Source organism: Somniosus microcephalus, chromosome 5 (genome assembly GCF_052327205.1).
Source record: "Somniosus microcephalus isolate GS21.2 chromosome 5, FLI_Smic_1.0, whole genome shotgun sequence".
Classification (NCBI taxonomy): Eukaryota; Metazoa; Chordata; class Chondrichthyes; order Squaliformes; family Somniosidae; genus Somniosus; species Somniosus microcephalus.
In genome coordinates, this window is record NC_140991.1 from 143774723 (window position 1) to 143791345 (window position 16623).

General features: G+C 50.9%; 1 protein-coding gene across 3 annotated transcripts in view; it reads right to left on the reverse strand.

Annotated features, from left to right (window-relative positions):
• LOC147117366 (uncharacterized) overlaps window positions 1–16623 on the reverse strand; it is a 194202-nt gene that overhangs the window by 167350 nt on the left and 10229 nt on the right. The window contains exon 2 of one of the 3 annotated variants that reach the window (XM_085988323.1): window positions 8434–14065. The exons of the other annotated variants lie outside the window; for them this stretch is intronic. Coding sequence (XP_085844449.1) covers window positions 12741–14065 — 1325 coding nt within the window. The 3' untranslated portion in view covers window positions 8434–12740. Of the gene's footprint in view, window positions 1–8433; window positions 14066–16623 lie in introns of those variants that run through there. 3 annotated transcript variants of the gene reach the window in all.

The following is a 16623-nucleotide window of genomic DNA, read 5'->3' on the forward strand; positions in this document are numbered from 1 at the left end:
GAATGTTTGTTTTTCCCCGGAGGTCCACATCCGGTAACTCACTACCACACTGGCTGACGTCCCCAGGGCCCGTCCTGCTGAGGAAGCATGTAAGGTCCCACAAAACGGCTCCCCTGGTAGAGAAGGTTCACCTCCTCCATGCCAACCCCCAGTACGCCTACGTGGCATACCCGGACGGGCGGGAGGATACAGTCTCCATTAGAGATCTGGCACCCTCGGGGTCAACTGACCCACCACCATTGCCCCCCACCACGACCCCCTCCGACACGGCCCAAAATTCAGTAGACCCAATTCTCACCCCTGTCCATTCCACCCCAGTAGACGGCATGCCGCGCCCCCAGGACCAGCCGGAGCCCACTCGCCCACCCAACACCAAAGGGGACGATACGCCGGTGCTGGACCCCGCTCAAGACGCGTCGTGGGAAGCTGTACCATCGCAACCGTCGCCACGAAGATCTCGACGGCAAACGAGGCCGCCCGACAGACTCGCCTACTCGAACTTTTGATACACTTCACCCCGCCGGACTTAATTTTAAACGAGGGGTGAATGTGGTAAACCACTGTAGTTCACTGTGTTCACTGTTGTTGTTGTTGTCGTTCACTCTTGTTTCACTGTCGTGCCTGACTATGCCTCAGCTGACTCCGCCCCTGGGCTACCGAGTATAAGAGCGGCCGCATGGCAGCTCCTGGCATTCGGTCGTCCACTAGAGGCATAGTCCTGATCTGTCTGAAGTGCAATTCAGTAGTTAATAAAAGCCTGTTGTTCTGAACTCTGCCCAGCCTTTTATTAGAATTGATAGCGCATCATTCAGTTTTGCCAGTTTTGGGGCGCTAACGTTAGCACCCGCCCGACTTTAGCGCCCGCCACAAAGTTGCGCCCCCTTCGCCGAAATTCAGTTGCTTCGCCCTAAGAGGTTGCTGGAGCGCTAAAAGAGGCGTTACACGACTATCTTTAGGCGCTAAGCCGGTGGTGCAGAGGGATAGCGCCGAGGCGGGGCGCAGCGCGGGTGCGGTCATTTTTTGATTGACAGCAGACCCCGTGGCGCCGGCCAGCTCTTAAAGGGGGAAGGGACGATTTGGTCTGCTGCCACGCCCTGCACACTGCAGCTTTCAAACTAGGCCTCAACACTGCTGCTGAGCCCAAGGAGCCATGGCAACGCATGAGAAGGCCCGTGAGCGTGCCCTGCACTTCTCAGAGCGTGATCTGGATATCATGCTGACAGCATTGGAGAAGAGGCGCAGGATCTTGTTCCCAGACACTGGCAGGAATCCCACCCACCGCGTCTACACCAAAGCCTGGAGGGAGATCGCCACCAGGGTGTCGTCCTACGGCGATGCCCCCAGGGACAAGGTGCAATGTCGGAAGAAATACAATGACCTGACCAGGATTGTCAGGGTGAGTACCCTTTCCACTCTCCTCCTCATTCTTGCATGTACACCTGACATGATGGGCAAAGGGACCTGAAAGGCCTAATGGGCAGCCCTCAGCCAGCAGCTTTGGGACAGTCATGAGCATCAATTGCACATTCTGCACTTTACACACTGGCCAAGCTATTCCACCATGAGAGGCAGTGCACACTAGATCAGGGCTACACTCTGGCCAAGCTATTCCACCATGGGAGGCAGTGCACACTACGTCACGGCTACACACCGTACTTAGAGCCCGTCCTTTCTCTTGCAGGCTAAACTTGCGAATAATCGCAAGTGCCGCGACATCACCGGGGGAGGCCGCGCCAAGTTCCAGAAGCTCACTCCCCTGGAGGAGCACGTGAGTAGCCTCATGGGAGGCCGCGTGATTGTGCCCAGAGCGTGCGGAGAAGCCGACCCTCCGCTGCCCGGCAATGGTAAGGACCTCGCCTTTTGGCCCTCTCTCGTCGCACTTGCGCATCCGAGCTACCTCCTTTGCCACTGTGCCACCAATGCGCTGAATGCCACCAGTCATGACTCCCTCGCTGACACCCTCTCCTCACTCTGAAGCTACTCTTGTGCCTTCCTGCTTTCAGCTGGTGACGAAGAGCTCCCTGAAGCTGCCAGTGGCAGCCCCTCCGAACAGGAGGAGGAGGAGGAGGAGGAGGAGGAGGAAGAGCAACCTGGACCATCAGGGGAGGACTCAGGTCCCGCAGCAGAGGGCGAAGTGTTGGACACGTCTTCCCTGGACGAGAGCCTGGAGCAACTTTCGGAGGGGAGTGCAGCTGCTGGGACCAGTGGCGTCCAGCCACCCAGGAGGGCTGCGGGTGGGCCGCGGCCTTCCCCCCAGAGGGGGGAAGGATCGGAGGGGAGTGCAGTTGCTGCGGACATTCGGCACCAGCAACGTGCCAAGGGTCGCCTAGCTCGGACCCCTGCTCCCCAGCGGGAGAGTCCCGCCTCCAGTCCGGCCACCTTCACCTCGGAGGAGGTGCGCCAGCTGGACCAAATGGCCGAGGATTCGGACCGCCGCCACACAGAGCTCATGCAGGTGGTGGGACGGATGCCTGAGGCCATCGAGTCGCTGGCGACCAGTGTGCGGGAGTTTGGGGCATCAAATGCCAAGAGTGGCCGGATGATGATGGAGGTAGTGGAACGGATGCCTCCGGCGATGGAGTCGCTGGCTGATGCCGTCAAGTCAGTGGCGGATGTGATGCGGGCGCAGACCAGGGCAACAGGGGCACTCACTGCTGCCACACGCGCTGCCTCAGCCAGGCATCGCCAGGACACCCGCCGCGCTGCAGCAGCACAGCGATCCGCCCTTCGGCTGATTGGTGCGGATCGTGCAGTGCGTGCCCGGGCGAGTGCCAGCGTGCGACATCACCAGCCAGCGCCTCCAATACGCCAGCTTGCCCACATTGCGCCATCCGTCGCCGCCACTCCCCCAGTGGAGCGTCAACGGCAAGCGGCTGGAGCTGATGGTGGGCATGCACATGTGTGCCAATCAACAGCTGGCCCCTCGAGGCCCAAAGCCCGTGTAGGCCGCCCCCCAAGGCCATCTGGCGGAAGGACATCTGACCCTCAGGCACCTTCCCCCAGCCTCGCAGCAGCCACTGGGCAGAGCTTGCAGAGGAGCAGCAGGCCGGGCAGGGGCGCCAAAAGGCTGGACAAGGTCTCGCCCTTGCGGGCCACTAAGTAGAGGGTGTGGCCAGCTTTCATTTTATATGGCGGTGGACATCTTTATTTTGCCCATGGTTGTTTTGTTTATGGGTATGTTTTTTGCGTTAAGGCCGAGGTTGAGGCCTGGTTTGTTCAAATGTGGAGTTACTCCTCCCCAGGTTGTGGGAGTGAGTCGTTTGTTGCACTTTTTGTGGGGGCCGTTGATTGTTTTTGGGATTCATGTGGGAAGGGGTTTCATTTTTGTCAAATATAAATTTATCTTTATTCAGACAGTGTCCATGGTTGTTCTTGTTAGTCTTTGTTGCCTTCGCCGGCTGAGGGCTTGCGGAGCGGCTGCATTCGTCTTGCTTCATGGCCACAAGGCATTCCCTGACAGGGGGCTTAGAAGTTACGTTCAATAAGCTGGTGACAGACGGCCCTTGGACCTTGTCGCTCCCTCCTGGGAACGTACTCCTCCTCCTCCTCCTGCTCCTCCTCCTGAGGTGGTGGTCCAACATCAGGTGGCAGTGCCTGAATCCTGCGGAGAGCCAGGTTGTATAGCATGCAGCAAACTACGACAAATTGGGAGACCCGGTGCGGCGAATACTGCAGAGATCCGCCGGAACGATCAAGGCAGCGGAACCGCTGCTTGAGGACCCCAATAGTTTGCTCGATGATGTTTCTGCTCCTTTGATGGCTCTCGTTGTATGCCTCTTCAGCAGCGGTCCTGGACGCGCGGAGCGGGGTCATGAGCCAGGTACACAAAGGATAGCCTTTGTCCCCGAGTAGCCATCCTCTTGGGGGAGGCTGTGCCTCGAACATGTCATGCACAGTACTCTGCCGCAGGATCAAGGCATCGTGGCAGCTGCCTGGAAAGCAGGCATTGACAGCCAGGATGCGCTGCTTGTGGTCACACACCAGCTGCACATTGAGAGAATGGTAGCCCTTCCAGTTGCGATACTGCTCGCCATGCTCCAGAGGTGCCCGCAAAGCCACATGCGTACAGTCAATGGCGCCCTGCACCAAGGGGAAGGCCGCGAGTCTTGCAAATCCCACTGCACGCTGATGCTGGCTCTCCAGGGCCATGGGGAAGGAGATGAATTGGCGTCTCCTTCTGAAAAGGGCATCGGTCACCTGGCGGATGCAGCGATGCACGCCGAACTGGGATATGTTAGCTATGTCCCCAACAGCGGATTGGAAGGAGCCGGTGGCATAGAAGTTCAATGCCACCGTCACCTTCACTTCCACCGACAGAGACGTCCTGCACCTGAGCTTTGGACGCAGATCTCTGCGAAGCAGGTGGCAGATCTCTGCAACCACCTCCTTTCGGAATCTCAGCCTTCTTACACATCGCGCGCCACTCATGGTGAGGTAGGAGCGCTGCTGGCGGTATACCCTGACTGGGTAAGGCCTATGTTGCCGACGCCTGTTGCCCCCTCTGCCTCTAGCCAGGGCTGCCCCTCTGACCCCGCGTCTGCGAGCCCTACGCACATGGCGCTGAAACTCCGCGTTGGCACCCCATGCAACCCCCATCAAATGCTGGCAAACAGTCAAATTTCCAACAGGGCACTTGCAGCACTTTGGCCTGAGTCCAAAAATACCTGAGCTATTGCTGCACGAAACCAATTAGCTCTCCTCCTTATTGTGTGTCCAGAAATCCGTTGCGCAAGAGTGTTTGCTGCAAAATGGCTGCCCTTTATACTGCAGGGTACGTGCCCTTTGATTTGCGCTCCCCGGGGCCCGCGTCGGCTGTGTTGCGTTCCATTTTACAAACGCTCTGGCCGCCAGCCGCACAATGGGGCGGCCCGACTGAAGTTTGGAATCGGGGCGCGCAAAGGGCGTTGCACGAGGATGTGACGTCATTTTCTGCGCGCGCAGCCGGGCGGGCGCTAAACTTTGCGCCGGCGCTAAGGGTCAACTTAATTTGGGGCAAGGCGCAAACTGCGCTGCACCCGGGCACTACACGCATAGCGCCCGAAATTCACTTCTCTTAAGGCGCTAACTGCTGGCGCAACCAACTGAATTTCTAGGCCACGGTGTGGTCTCACCAAGGCCCTGTTCAACTGCAGCAGGACATCCTTGCTCCTGTACTCGAATCCTCTCGCTATGAAGGCCAACATAACATTTGCCTTCTTAACCGCCTGCTGCACCTGCATGCTTACCTTCAGTGACTGGTGCAAAAGGACACCCAGGTCTCATTGCTCTTCCCCGTCTCCCAATCTATTGCCATTCAGATAATAATCTGCCTTCCTGTTTTTGCCACCAAAGTGGATAACCTCGCATTTATCCACATTATACAGCATCTGCCATGCATCTGCCCAATCACCCAACCTGTCCAAATCATACTGGAGTTTCTTGACATCCTCCTCACAGCACACACGCCCACCCAGCTTTGTGTCATCTGCAAATTTGGAGATATTACATCTAGTTCCCTCGTCTAGATCATTAATATATATTGTGAATAGCTGGGGTCCTAGCACCGATCCCTGCAGTACCCCACTAGTCACTGCCTGCCACTCAGAAAAAGACCCGTTTATTCCAACTCTTTGCTTCCTGTCTGCCAACCAGTTCACTATCCAAGTCAGTAGCTTACCCCCAATCCCATGTGCTTTAACTTTACACGCTAATCTCTTATGCGGGACCTTATCAAAAGCCTTCTGAAAGTCCAAATACACCACATCCACTGGTTCTCCCTTATCTATTCTACCAGTTACATCCTCAAAAAATTCCAGTAGATTAATCAAGCATGATTTACCTTTTGTAAATCCATGTTGACTTTGTTCGATCCTGTCACTGTTTTCCAAGTGCTCTGCTATTACATCTTTTATAATGGACTCTAGCATTTTCCCCACTACCGATGTCAGGCTTACCGGTCTATAATTTCCCGTTTTCTCTCTACCACCTTTTTTAAATAGTGCGGTTATATTAGCTACCCTCCAATCCATGGGAACTGTGCCAGAATCTATAGAATTTTGGAAGATGACCAGCAATGCATCTACTATTTCTAGGGCCACTTCCTTAAGTACCCTAGGATGTAGATTATCAGGCCCTGGGGATTTATCAGCCTTCAATCCCGTCAATTTCCCTAACACCATTTCCCTACAAATACTGATTTCTTTCAGTCCCTCCCTCTCATTAGACCCTATGTTCCCCGACATCTCTGGGAGGTTATTTGTGTCCTCCTTTGTGAAGACAGAACCAAAGTATGTATTTAATTGGTCAGCCATTTCTTTGTTCCCCATTATAAATTCCCCTGATTCTGACTGCAAGGGACCTACACTTGACTACATCAATCTTTTTCTCTTCACATATCTATAGAAGCTTTTACAGTCAGTTTTTATGTTCCCTGCAAGCTTACTCTCATGCTCTATTTTCCCCCTCTTAATTAATCCTTTTGTCCTCCTTTGCTGACTCCTAAACTGCTCCCAACTTAGATCTGGTAATGTGTAATGAGACAGGATTAATTAACGATCTCATAGTAAAGGATACTCTAAAGAAGAGTGATCAGAACATGATAGAATTTCACATTCAGTTTGAGGGTGATAAACTTGGGTCTGAAACTAGTGTCTTACACTTAAATAAAGCCAATTACAAGGGTATGAAGACAGAGTTGGCTAAAGTGGACTGGGAACATAGATTAAAAGGTAAGACAGTAGATAAGCAGTGGCAGACTTTTAAGGAGATATTTCATAACACTCAACAAAGATATATTCCAGTGAGAAAGACAGATGCTGCAAGAAGGATGAACCATCTGTGGCTAACTAAGGAAGTTAGGGAAGGTATCAAATTGAAAGAAAAGCTATAAGGTGTTGTGAAGATTTGTGGTAGGCCAGAAGATTGGGAAATTTTTAGAAACTTGCAAAGGATGACAAAAAAAATAAAGAGGGAGAAAATAGATTATGAGAGTAAACTAGCAAGAAATATAAAAACAGACAATAAGAGCTTCTACAAGTATTTAAAAAGGAAGAGAGTAGCTAAAGTAAATGTTGATCCCTTAGAGGATGAGACTGGGGAATTAATAATGGGAAAGAGGGAAATGGCAGGGACTTTGAAGAAATATTTTGTATCTGTCTTCATGGCAGAAGACACTAAAAGCATCCCAATAATAGTGGAAAATCAAGAGGCAAAAGGGAGGAACTTAAAACACTATCACTAGAGAAAAAGTACTAGGCAAATTCATGGAACAAAAGGCTGACAAGTCCCCTGGATCTGATGGCCTGCATCCTAGTGTCTTAAAAGAAGTGGTTGCAGAGATAGTGGATGCATTGGCTGTAATCTTCCAAAATTCCCTAGATTCTGGAAAGGTCCCAGCAGATTGGAAAACTGCAAATGTAACACCCCTATTCAAGAAAGGAGGGAGACAGAAAGCAGGAAATTATAGGCCAGTTAGCCAAACATCTCTCATTGAGAAAATGTTGGAATCCATTGTTAAGGAAGTAGTAGCTGGACATTTAGGAAATCATAATACAATCAAGCAGAGCTTTATGAAAGGGAAATCGTGTTTGACAAATTTATTAAAGTTCTTTGAGGATGTAATGAGCAGGGTAGATAAAGGGGATCCAGTAGATGTAGTGTATTTGGATTTCCAAAAGGCATTCAATAATGTGCCACATAAAAGGTTACTGCACAAGATAAGAGCTCATGGTATTGACGGTAATATATTAGCATGGATAGAGGATTCACTAACTAACAGAAAACAGAGGGCTCAATTTTAATAGCCCTGAGGAGGCGGGTTTGGAGGCGGGTCTGTAGCGAAAATCGGAAAAAATGGCTTCAGACACCCAACCTGCCTCCATCCCGCCCCCACCCGATTTTCATGAGTGTCTGTTCAACCACTCCCAAACTGACCCGTCTGGAACCGGTGGGACAGGTAGTTAAGGCAGTTAACAGCTTGTTAACTGCCTTGCTAATCCTATTTTCATAGTGGTTTCCCATTTTTGTACTTCTGGCTCCTGTTTCCCGACTTGTCAGAAACAGGCCAGGTTCAAGGAGACAAGTTGCTGGAGGACATGATTTGTATGCATTGATGGAGCACTTTAAAAGCACCCCTGAAACATGGCTGACATTCAAATACAACAACTTTGCTGTTGTCGGTTTGGGATAAGATTTTGCAAATCTACTGACCTTCTGACTGTTCAAGCTGACACCCATCTGCAGTGTGACATGAATGGAATAATTTCAGGCCACTTCGACTGTGCGCTTGCAAGCTTGTTGCCTCAAATGAAATTTATAGCAAGGGGATGGGAAAACTTTATGCCCTCTCATCCTGGTCCTCATAATCGAAGGAGTAGCAGCTGCGTGACTCAGCACAGATCTTCCTGGGAAGAGGAGTAGGAGGAGGACGAGGGGCGCCTTGCATGTCCTGTTGTGACCAATGCAGCATCCCTCCAGTTCACTGCTGCCCGTCAAGCAGGGTATGCACACTGCCATGCCACATTAGCATAATCTTACTCTTCAACCATAGGTGGCTACCATATGGCTCTGTAATTGCAAGCGACATTTGTCCAATGTCATACATCATCTCTGCTATACCCTGTTATTTCCTATCATTTTTACCATCAGCATTACAAAAGCAAGTCGCCCTGAGCCCTCAATGCGCTTTTGCCATTTCCCAGAACACATAGGCCACACAATCAACTGTTTGCCATAATTTTTCTTTTACACATCACAAAAGGATAATAAACCAGCAAGTCAGAAAAAAAAGATAAATCACTTGTGACTATAGGTGCTTAATCTTTCTCTTACACGTGCTTCTACATGGTGCTTCCCCTGTGGCTTCAGCAGATGTAGAGGCACCTTGCTGACTCAGATGCTGCGCCTGCTTAGATGCCTTTGGCGGGCATCCTCTGGGTTTGGGAGCCTGGGAGGGCTCTTCAACAGTCTGCACTTCCTGTGGCTGTGCAGGGGCTGAAATGGCCATCTCAGTTGTCTCCGCAAAGTGCGTCCATAGTGGCATGGTCGTGTGAGCACTTTGAGAGGAGTCCACACTTCCTTCTGTCCTGCCAACAACATCCCTCTCATGGGTCAGCTGCACCTCAGTGCTGGCAAGTAGCTGGAGAGCACCTTGCTGCACTTCAGGGGGACCATGAGGACCCGTATCTGCACTGGCAGTCCTACTCAAAAGGACATCCATGAAGCTCTGGTCTCTCTGCTCAGTAGCTGCCCATCGCTCCTCCAGAGATGACATTCTATTTTGAACAGTCACCATGTTTTCCTGACTCTGGCGACTTATTTCCTCCATGGCGGTAGCCATCCTTTCCACTGAGGTAGCCAGCCTTTCCACGGAGGTTGCCATCCTATCCACGGTGGTGCGTTCATGCGCCATTGCCTCCACCACAGCAGTGTTGATGTTACTGATAGACTCCTCCATTTTCTCCACACTCGCACCAACCCTGGAAGCAAACCCTTCCTGAGACTCCTGCACTTGTTCCTGTATTTCCCGAGACGCTCTTTTCCTGAATGGCCCCAGAGGCACAGCGTCTGCATGCAGCTCAGCAGAGCTAAGAGATTGCTGCGACCTCTGCCAAGGACTCTCCACTGCTGTTGCTGTGTCCACCATCTGCTGATGCTCACTTGTGCACTGTGATAGACCAGGTGGCAACACTACTCTAACTCGCGAGTGCCCCATCGAGGTGTGCGTTGCTGCGCTGGTGCTGGGTGCGCTGAGTCCTGGTGAACCTGCTCCCTCAGAGGCTTCAGGTTCCTCTGAGGGGATGTCCGGCTCTTCGTCCTGGATCATGGGGAGGGGGGCACTCAATGGTCCTGTGGGAGAGTAAAGACATGATTTAGACATCTGATATTGATGTAGCAGACATATCCTTTTGAGCAGATGATACAACGCGATTCTCTATGAACATCATATGCCATTGCATTCTGAGAGGGATGAAGCTCTATTATGTCACCAGCTTCCTCTAGTGTGCCCATCTCTCCATCGCCCGCTTCCAGGTCCTCGCCACCTCCAACAATCTCATTTGCAGCCTCCTCAGTACTGGTCAATGTGGCTAGGGTAGGTGTTCCTCCTCCAGTCATTGCTCTCTCCCTCTTATTGTGGGTGATATACCTTAAATAGCTACAGAGACTGGTAGTTATAACTCAAACAGTTGGCTTTTAATAGCTTAGAACTGGACAGAACAGAACACACGTTAGCCTTCTGACCAGCTTCTCAGAAGTGAACTAGGAGGCGGAGCCAGGGGCGAAGTAACAGATCAGGACAATCAATGGCACAGCAGAGTGGTATACAGTACATCAGCATTCCTGGCCAACCAAGAAAACAGCAGGGTTACAATAGATTACAATAGGAAACTATACACAGGTAGAATAAGGTATATACTTATAAGACTTATTTCACCACATTCACCCCTCCTATAAGTTAAGTCTGACCGGGGGTTTTACAGTTCGTAGTGAGCGACGTAGCGTCAGCCGAGGAACCTCTTGGGGGACTTGCTCAGGTTCCTCCGCCATCCCGGCGTCTGCTGGGTTTTCCAAAATGACGTTTTGTACGTCTTGTACCTCCGGGCGTCCCACCCCCACAGGCGGCGCATCACGGTGCTCCACACCCGCATCTTCGCTCTCTCTCTCTTCTGCCGGAGCCCGGTCCTTTATTGAAACAGTATCCTCACGTCCATCAGGGTATTGAATATATGCGTACTGAGGATTGGCGTGGAGGAGCTGTACTTCCTCCACTAGGGGATCAGTCTTATGACCTCTCACATGTTTTCGTAGCAGTACAGTGCCCGGGCACATCAGCCACCCGGGTAGTGAAATACCTGAGGAAGATTTCCTGGGGAAACCGAACATCCTCTCATGAGGAGTAGCATTTGTTGCGGTGCACAGCAGAGACCTTATGGAATGCAGTGCATCGGGAAGAACTTCCTGCCAGCGAGAGGTCGATAGGCCTTTCGATTTTAAAGACAGAACGACTGCCTTCCACACTGTCGCATTCTCCCTCTCAACCTGCCCATTGCCCCGGGGGTTGCAGCTAGTGGTTCTACTAGTAGCAATCCCTTTTGATAGTAAGAACCGGCGTAACTCATCATTCATAAACGACGTCCCTCTGTTGCTATGGATATAGTTGGGCATACCGAACAGACAGAATAAGGTGCAGAGGCTTTTGATTACCGTAGCACTGGTCATGTCCGGGCAGGGAATGGCAAAGGGGAAACGAGAGTATTCGTCTATAACGTTGAGGAAATAGACATTACAATCAACCGATGGGAGAGGACCTTTGAAATCAAGGCTTAGGCGCTCGAATGGCCGAGTTGCCTTGATGAGGTGAGCTTGTTCGGGCCTGTAGAAGCGGGGTTTGCATTCCGCACAAACGCGGCAGGCTCTGGTCATCGTTCGGACCTCCTCAATGGAGTAGGGTAAGTTGCGAGGCTTGATGAAGTGATTCAATCGGGTGATTCCTGGGTGGCAGAGTGCGTCGTGGAGACTTTGGAGCTTGTCAGTACTAAGGCTGGCACATACCCCTCGAGATAGGGCATCGGGTGGCTCGTTGAGTGCTCCTGGCCTGTACATAATATGTAGTCGCAAGTGGACAGTTCTATCCGCCATCTTAGGATCTTGTCATTTTTTATCTTGCCTCTCTGCTTCGTGTTAAACATGAAGGCCACAGACCGCTGGTCAGTGAGGAGTGTGAAACGTTTGCCGGCGAGATAATGTCTCCAATGTCTGACCGCCTCGATAATTGCTTGTGCTTCCTTCTCAACGGAAGAATGCCTGACTTCAGGACCCTGTAGTGTACGGGAAAAGAAGGCTACCGGTCTCCCGGCCTGGTTGAGGGTTGCAGCCAACGCGAAATCAGAAGCATCGCTCTCTACCTGGAAGGGTATCCTCTCATCTACAGCACATACCACGGCCTTTTCAATGTCCCGTTTGATGTTGGTGATTGCCTCCTGCGCTTCTACTGATAGAGGGAAGGACGTCGACTTGATAAGGGCTCGGGCTTTGTCCGAATAGTTGGCCACCCACTGAGCATAATAAGAGAAGAATCCCAGACACCTTCTTAAGGCCTTAGGGTTATGCGGCAGTGGTAGTTCTTTAAGCGGGCGTAATCGTTCAGGGTCTGGCCCGATTACCCCATTCTCTACCACACAGCCGAGAATACACAGACGAGTAGTGTTGAAAGTACATTTGTGCTCGTTATAGGTCAGGTTTAGCTTTTGGGCAGTCTCTAGAAATTTAGCGAGATTCCGGTCATGCTCCTGTTGGTCGCGTCCACAGATAGTAACATTGTCCAGGTACGGAAATGTTGCCTCCAACACATTCTCATCTACCATACGGTCCATTTCCCGTTGGAAAACGGAAACTCCATTCGTGACCCCGAAGGGTACCCTAAGGAATTGGTACAGGCGCCCATTTGCTTCAAAAGCCGTATAAGGACGGTCATCTACTTTTATGGGGAGCTGGTGATAGGCAGACTTTAAGTCAATAGTGGAAAACACACGATACTGGGCAATCTGGTTCACCATCTCGGAGATGCGAGGCAAGGGATAAGCGTCTAGTTGCGTATATATGTTGATGGTCTGGCTGTAGTCGACCACGAGCCGTTTCTTTTTGTTAGTTTTAACCACCACTACCTGAGCACGCCACGGGCTATTACTATTTTCGATGATACCCTCCCGCTGTAGCCTTCCTACTTCTTCTTTTATAAATTTTTTATCTTCCGAACTGTACCGTCAACTTTTGGTCGCGATAGGTCTACAGTTTGGGGCGAGGTTCGCAAACAGGGATGCCGGGCTTATCTTTAAAGTGGAGAGGCCGCAAACTGTGAGCGGGGGCTGGGATCCGCCATATGCAAGTGTGACGCTCTTGTGGTGGCACTGGAAATCTAGGCCTAGAATTAGTTTCACGCAGAGCTGCGGCAACACAAGGAGTTTAAAATCTTTATACTCTGTGCCCTTAACAGTCAGTGTTACTTTACAGAAACCGATTACCTCCAAAGTGAGGGACTTAGATGCCATCGCGATTTTGCTCCGGGTAGGGTACACCTTTAGTGAGTACGGTTTGATGAGGCTCGGGTGAGTAAAACTCTCAGTACTCCCGCAATCGATTAAACACTTCGTCGGGTGTCCGTTTACCTTAACGTCCATCATAGACTTTGATAGTGGATGCGGTCTGGACTGGTCAACCGTGACTGAGGCTATCGTAGATCCGTAGGCGGCCGCTGAGACGGTATCAAATTCTGGGACCACGTGTAGGGCCGCGGAGACTGTATCAGGTACGGGATTCCCCTTACATACCTTGCTGAAATGTCCCCGTTTCTTGCACTTGAAACATGTGGCGTCTCTTGCAGGACATCGGTGTCTGGGGTGCTTGAGCTGGCCGCAGAAGTAGCATCTTGGTCCGCGGGACATCGCTGCAGTGGTGGGGCTGGGTGGAGACTCCCGTGGTGTAGGGCTGGTCCGAGGCCCAGGCGGAGAGGATGGCGCCTCCTCGCTCGGCGCGCACGAGGCTGAGAGGGCCGCATGGCCTGACGCATAGGTCTCGGAGTTCTTCTGCGCCACATCCAGCGATCGAGCTGTAGCCACGGCCGTCTTTAGATCCAGAGTGTCCCTTTCAAGCAACCTCTGCCTAATGTAATTCGATCGAAGGCCCGATATAAATGAATCGCGAACCGCTTCTTCCTGGTACAAAATGGCCATCACAGCCTTGTAGTTGCAGTCCTTCGCCAGGGCCTTTAGATTCTGTAGAAAATCATCCAGCGATTCCTCCGGTAGTTGCCTGCGGGTAGCCAAGAGGTGCCTGGCATACACCTCGTTAGCAGGCTTCAGGTATTGGGCCTTGAGAGTCGCGAGTGCATCCTCGTATGTAGAAGCGTCCTCGATTAGCGAGTAAGTCCAATGACTTACTAGGTTAGTCAGTAGGCCCAGTTTGTTGGCCCCATCATCGAGCGATGCAATGAAATGTTCGAAACACCGGAGCCAATGTGCGAATTTCTTCGATGCGTCCGCCGAATGTGGATCACTGTCTAGACGCTCCGGCTTCAGGAGTCTGTCCATCCCTGGAAGTAATAAGCTATTAAAATTGATATACCTTAAATAGCTACAGAGACTGGTAGTTATAACTCAAACAGTTGGCTTTTAATAGAACAGAACACACATGTTAGCCTTCTGACCAGCTTCTCAGAAGTGAACTAGGAGGCGGAGCCAGGGGCGAAGTAACAGATCAGGACAATCAATGGCACAGCAGAGTGGTATACAGTACATCAGCATTCCTGGCCAACCAAGAAAACAGCAGGGTTACAATAGATTACAATAGGAAACTATACACAGGTAGAATAAGGTATATACTTATAAGACTTATTTCACCACAGTGGGCTATCTTTTCCTGCAAGGAGGGACATAAGCGGTGTTTCAGCCACAGTGATGGAGTGAGGGTCAATAATCCTTACAATAGAAGCTTTGAGGGAGACGAAGATGGGGTAAGGTGCCAAGAGGAAGCTAGCTCCCTGTGCATTGTTAGTTGTTGTCACTGCATGACAGTGAGAGCGAGTCTAAGGGGTGCATAGGCAGGATGCTGAAGTGATTCAGTGCAGAGACAGAGATGGATAGGAAAGGGTGCAAGGGAAGTAAGGGTAAGGTGGGATGTGAAGGAGGAGGCTTACAATGCAGAGTGCTGGGGATGAGAAGAGAAGGAAAGCTGATTGAAATCAAGTGTGATGGGATACTCACTTTTGATGTTCGCACAAGATCATTAAACCTTTTTCGGCACTGGATTCATGAGCGTGCATATATGGACCTTGCGCTGACTTCCTCAGCAATGCGCAGCCAGGCTTCCTTGGTCTGCTGAGGAGGCTTCCTCTGGCCATCAGGAGGGTAGAGAACATGGAGGGAGTCATCATTAAAACAAGGAGCTGCCTTGCCTCTGGAAGAAGTCATTGCATCTAAATTAATGTCAATGAGTCCAGGCTGAATGGCAGCTTTAAAAGCAGCAGCTATGATGACGTCATCAGAGGTGGCCAGCCGACCCGATCGCACTCATTGGACCAGCCAGCGCGCCTCATTGAAATCAACAAGCTCATTGAATCAAAATCGGACATCAGTAGTTGATCCCGCCAGAAGTGGCTCCGGAACCCGCCCACCATGCAACCCGACTCGGCAATTAAAATCGAGCCCATAGAATCGAGATAAATGGGCCATTTTCAGGTTGGCAAACTATAACTAGTGGGGTGCCACAGGGATCAGTACTGGGGTGTCAACAATTTACAATCTATATTAATGGCTTGGATGAAGGGACCGAGTGTACAGTAGCCAAATTTGCTGATGCTACAAAGATAGGTGGGAAAGCAAGTTGTGAGGAGGACACAAAGGGCTGGATTTTACTCACCAAGATGAGTTGGGGGCGAGACTGCTGCCTTCTGGGTTCTAGTCCCACCCCCAGTGATGTCTGCTGCACAGACGCTATCTTCCCCTGATTGGCCTTGTTAAGCCCGCCCTGCGGGCTTGCTGGCCAGTCAAGGGAAAGCCAGTGTCAGATGACATCAGTTGCTGACGCTTCATCTGTCGGTTTTCTTAAAGGCATATTAACCATAAAATTTTGACAGAGGATGTGACATTGTTTGACAGCGCTGACAATCACTGTACAAAGGTGAGTCCTTGCACCCAGGCTCTCCAATGACTCTCCTTAGGATGAAACAGATGGCAGTTGCAGGTGAGGGTACAGAAGCAATCTGTCACTTCTCCCATTGAGGTGAGGCCACACAAACACTTCAAAGCTTGTCACCTACAGAAAAATCTAAACACATTAAAAATGACTTTCACAACATTTCCTTACCTCTGATACTCACCAGTGTCCCATTGCATCCTTCACACCACTTCTGCAGCTGTCATCTGTACACCAACAGTACAACAGACCCACAGCATGCCTCACTTACCCTGGCGGGGTTCCCCGATGTCGGGAAGCCCGCAGCAGAAGTCTAACAATTGGAAAACGCCTCTTAACTGCCTGTTAACTGCCTGTTAACAGGCAGTTAAGTGGTTATAATCCTCTTCCCACCACTAGGAGTCAGGTCCCTGCGCAAATGGGGGACCCAACTCCCGGGAAGATTGGTTGGAGTTGGGTTGGGAGCAGGTTTGGGACCCGCTCCCATTCTTTTTGACTTTCCCAGCAGTCCCGCCTCCAAAGGGCTGGTAAAATCTGGCCCAAAGAGTCTGCAAAGGGATATAGATAGGTGAGTCGGCAAAAATTTGGCAGATGGTGTATAATGTGGGAAAATGTGAGGTTTTCCACTTTGGTTGGAAGAATAGAAAAGTAAAATATTATTTAAATGGAGAGACACTACAGAATGCTGTGGTACAGAGGGATCTGGGTGCTCTCATAAATGAAACACAAAAAGTTAGTATGCAGGTACAGCAAGTAATTAGGAAGGCAAATGGAATGTTGGCCTTTATTGCAAGGGGGATGGAGTATAAAGTAGGGAATGCTGGAAGCACTCAGCAGGCCAGGCAGCATCCGTGGAGAGAGAAACAAAGTTAACGTTTCAGGTCTGTGACCCTTCATCAGAACTGGAAACAGTTAGAGATGTAACAGGTTTTAAGCAGGTGCAGAGGCAGGGAAATG